A 4,035-nucleotide genomic window follows, 5' to 3' on the forward strand; every position below is an offset into this window, starting at 1 on the left:
TCGACTTATACCATTATTAATATAGAATATTTAACTTAAGATATAAGCGACATTTATTATTGCCATTGACACCACATATAATTAGTATGTGCAGGAGGTGAACGTCATATATGCTAAAGTTTGATTAACCACAAATGGAGCTGCGATGCAAAGAGAAGAGAAATTAATAATGACGAGAAGTAAATCCGCTCATTGTTAGCAAAGTCTGTTCAACTGGACAAAGTTAGATATAGTGTCTTTAAGAGTATTGAGTTAGAATATCAACAGATTAGAGAGGATGGAGACAAACAATTTCGATCAGCTGTGTGGCCTGTGGGCACTAAATTTACCTTTTAATTTTGATGAACAACCTGTATCTTAAAATTACTAGGCTGAGTAGCCTTCGTATACACTTTGTCGATCGAATCACCCCACAATGTGTACACAATGGACCTGAAAATGAGCATAGCGTGGATTTTTATGACGGTGAGTGGTACTGTGACGCGGCTTTATGAAAAATCCTCCGGTCCGGAACAGGAAATGAAACCACGAGATGGAACAGTACTTACACGTTGGCCATCAGTTTAGCTTCAGCTTTACTATTTCTTACTAACTAGCTATACACTGAAAATTGGATCCATACATATATATGCTTGTGGAATCAGATGCAGAAATCCAAGGGGACTGAGTCACTGAACCAGACCAAGTCCAGGACACATCCCTGACCCCCACCGAGGTTAGTTGCGTAGTGTTTCCCTCTCACAACAGCGCCCTGTTCGTTTTGCTGAAATTTAGCTTATGCTGTTACTTATGCTGATTTGTTGTTAGAGAAAAATATTGTTCGTTCGCTGAAGTAGTTCGCCCGCGCATCAGTTTGCATAGCAATAATGGAGAGCACCGATAAGTTGCTGAGATGGGCCACAGGCCGGTCGGGATGATGATGATGGTACACATGTGGGACGAGGTATTCTTAATCCAGCTGCAGCTAGACCTGATCAGTGTGTTTAGTTACTCTCTTTCATATTTGGACATGGATATAGCTAGCGTCGCTGGTTTAAGGTTCAGCAATTGGTTATGTGCCTGACGAGCTCTTCCTGCTAATAGACGGCTCTGTGCATAGCTTCGGACGGGCTGGAGAGGACCAATCTGTCGCTGGCAAGCGGGCCCGCAGGGTCACCGCGTAGTGACACGGTTTGGCTGCCCTGTAGGGCAAAAGTTTTACCATGCCAAATGCATCTAAACACTCACTAAGTACAGGCTCACTTGCTGGTGTTCCCCGGCCGGGCATACGGCCACGTGAAGCGGCCCATGCACCCCCTGCCAAACTGGCAACGTGTGTGCGCAACTACTGCAAAGCTCCAAAGCTGTACTAGTAGCTTGCACGCACCAGCACCGCCCATATGGGTGGCGAGTAGCTACCATCCTACCACCAGGCACCAGCCTACTGCCATCCGAGCGGCGAGGTAGGAACAACAGTTGGGATCTGAGAGCGCCCGAATCTGTGCCCGCAAACAAACGTCAAAGCACTGCATTTCGTCGGTGCCAGTGCCACTATGTAGTCGGCACTCACTATGCAGATCGGGATCTTCAGTGTAATCATCATTAATTTCATCTAGGTATGTTTAATTGGAACGGTGTGGTCTGTGGACTACTTTACACGAACAAGCTCAGTGTAAAAAGAAGTCTGATGAACATGCTAAGCATATCAAGGAGCGAAGCATTCCTTTTTTTGACGCATGTTGGCATGATTCCCTCCCTCCAACCTCTACCTTTTTCAAGGCACGTATATAGGAGTAAAATAGAGCAGCGACCACGGACCGCATCTTGAAACAAGCTGCTTGGGGGGATCCATACATGTCTTTAGCCTATAAAATATATACACGTCCGCATCTTTCCATCTCACTCCTCGTCAGACATACAAGTCCAGTCCAGCTAGCTGCTCTGCTCCTTCACTCAGCGCCACACACACACACGCATCGCTTCAGATCAGACAGAGATGGCGACGATGGCCGGCAGGCTGCTGCTCCTCCTCGCCGTCTCTGGCCTCCTTGCCGTCTCCATGTCCGAGCACGAGGTGAGATCCGGTTCATCTTCAGCTGAGTGAGTTCTGAGCTGCGCATCATGGACATGGCTGGCCGATCGAGTTGGTTACTTGCATTGTGTGGCTGGCTCATGCGGTTCTTTCTTGCATTTGGATCATCAATCAGGTGCTGGCCAAGGGGAGTGACGAGCATGACGACAATGTCTACCAAGTGAGCAAGGTCAGTCTCCCTGTCCTTGTGATCTTTCAGACTTTCACCACTGCACAGTTGTTATCGCTCACAAATTGGAAGGATATACTCTCTGATGCGTGCTCTCGCATATCTGTCTGTCTCTCGTTTTGCAGGGTGGACAGGGCAGCCTCAAAAGCTACCGTAAGTCGCCACCCATTTGAAACCTTCTGATCGCTCCACTTTTCATCTCCTTTCTCTAGTGGCATGTAGTAGCTGGTCAGAAATCAGCGGCCTGTTCGGGAGGCCGTATCGTATCGTGGATTATTTACTGCTGGCTGATTTAGTGTGAGAGAAAAACACTGTTCCTGGCTGGAAATTTACGATCGTTTACGAGCAAGCGAACATGCTATTCTTCAGAATCAGACTAATACTAGAATGGAAAAAATGGAAATCTTAATGCAGTGATATTTAATTGTTGCTAGGTAGCACTAAGTGTTCTAGGAGTCTAGGTTGGTTGGAGTGAGGCTTTCAGAACTAAAAAACTGTGCACATGGTGGGGCAGCTGGCAGCATCATATATATACTCATACATAGGCCTCGTTTCGATTGCAAATTTTTGCAATCTGGACACTGTAGCACGTTTCGTTTGTATTTGACAAACTTTGTCCGATCATGGACTAACTAGGCTCAAAAGATTCGTCTCGTGATTTACAACCAAACTGTGCAATTAGTTATTTTTTTTACCTACATTTAATGCTCCATGCATGCGTCCAAAAATTGATGTGATGGAGAGAGAGTGAAAAAACTTGGAACTTTGAGGTAATCTAAACAAGGCCATAACATAGGATGGTTGGTGTCTAGCAAGTAGAGGTCAGTGAGTAGGATGATGATCCGAGGATCTATGCATCAGGTAGGTTTGTATGGCTAACCTGATGAGCTAAGGGTGGTGCATTGATCTGTCTGTATTGGTGGTGTGTTGCAGAGTGCTCGCCGCAGTGCTCCCGGCGGTGCGCCAACACGCAGTACAAGAAGCCGTGCCTCTTCTTCTGCAACAAGTGCTGCAACAAGTGCCTGTGCGTGCCGTCGGGCTACTTCGGCAACAAGGGCGAGTGCCCCTGCTACAACAACTGGAAGACCAAGCGCGGGGGCCCAAAGTGCCCGTGACTCCGTCAGGCACGGCACCCGTGATTCCTGAAGGCGTGCGTGCAGGGCAGTGCGTGCATACACACACACGCGCACCCTGATTGATTCATGAACTACATCATTCACTCGACACAACAGCATTCACTCGATTCAACGATAGGAACGGAGCTACGTACCTATGGCGTTGCCATCACGTTGATGTACGACGTATTATACTCCTGTTCCAAATAAATCAATTCCTAGAATTCGTACCACTCAAACTTTTTTAAATTTGACTTATAGAAAAAAATAACAATATCTATGACATAAAATGGGTATATTATAAAAATATATTCTATGAAACATCTATTGATACTAGTTTGATATAAAAAAAATTTACAAATTCAGTCAAAGTCTAAAAAGTTTAACTTAAGACAACTGTGAGGTCGAGATGGCGACTAGAGGGGGATGAATAGTCGTTTCTAAATTTAATCATGCCGATTAACCGAAACAAGTGCGGAAACCAAGACTACACCACTCTATCGAAGTTCACAAACACCTTATAAAATCATAATTAAGCAATTAAGGTGCCGAGCCAGCTAGAGCTCACCTAACCAATTCTAAAAGCAATGTCACACAAACATATGCCACTAGTACTTTAAGCAATAAGAGAGCTCCTATACATGCTAGTAAACAAAAGCACAAAGCTCCTAAATTCACTA

General features: G+C 45.4%; 1 protein-coding gene across 1 annotated transcript; it reads left to right on the forward strand.

Annotated features, from left to right (window-relative positions):
- The first annotated feature begins 1,796 nt into the window (after positions 1-1,796).
- Positions 1,797-3,588, forward strand: LOC136546225 (gibberellin-regulated protein 6-like). Its single transcript, XM_066538189.1, has 4 exons — positions 1,797-2,053; positions 2,187-2,240; positions 2,366-2,393; positions 3,174-3,588. The coding sequence occupies exons 1-4, from the start codon at positions 1,976-1,978 to the stop codon at positions 3,353-3,355; spliced, it is 342 nt and encodes a 113-aa protein (XP_066394286.1). The 5' UTR covers positions 1,797-1,975; the 3' UTR covers positions 3,356-3,588.
- The last annotated feature ends 447 nt before the right edge of the window (positions 3,589-4,035 follow it).

The sequence above is a fragment of the Miscanthus floridulus genome, chromosome 3, assembly GCF_019320115.1.
Source record: "Miscanthus floridulus cultivar M001 chromosome 3, ASM1932011v1, whole genome shotgun sequence".
Lineage (NCBI taxonomy): Eukaryota > Viridiplantae > Streptophyta > Magnoliopsida > Poales > Poaceae > Miscanthus > Miscanthus floridulus.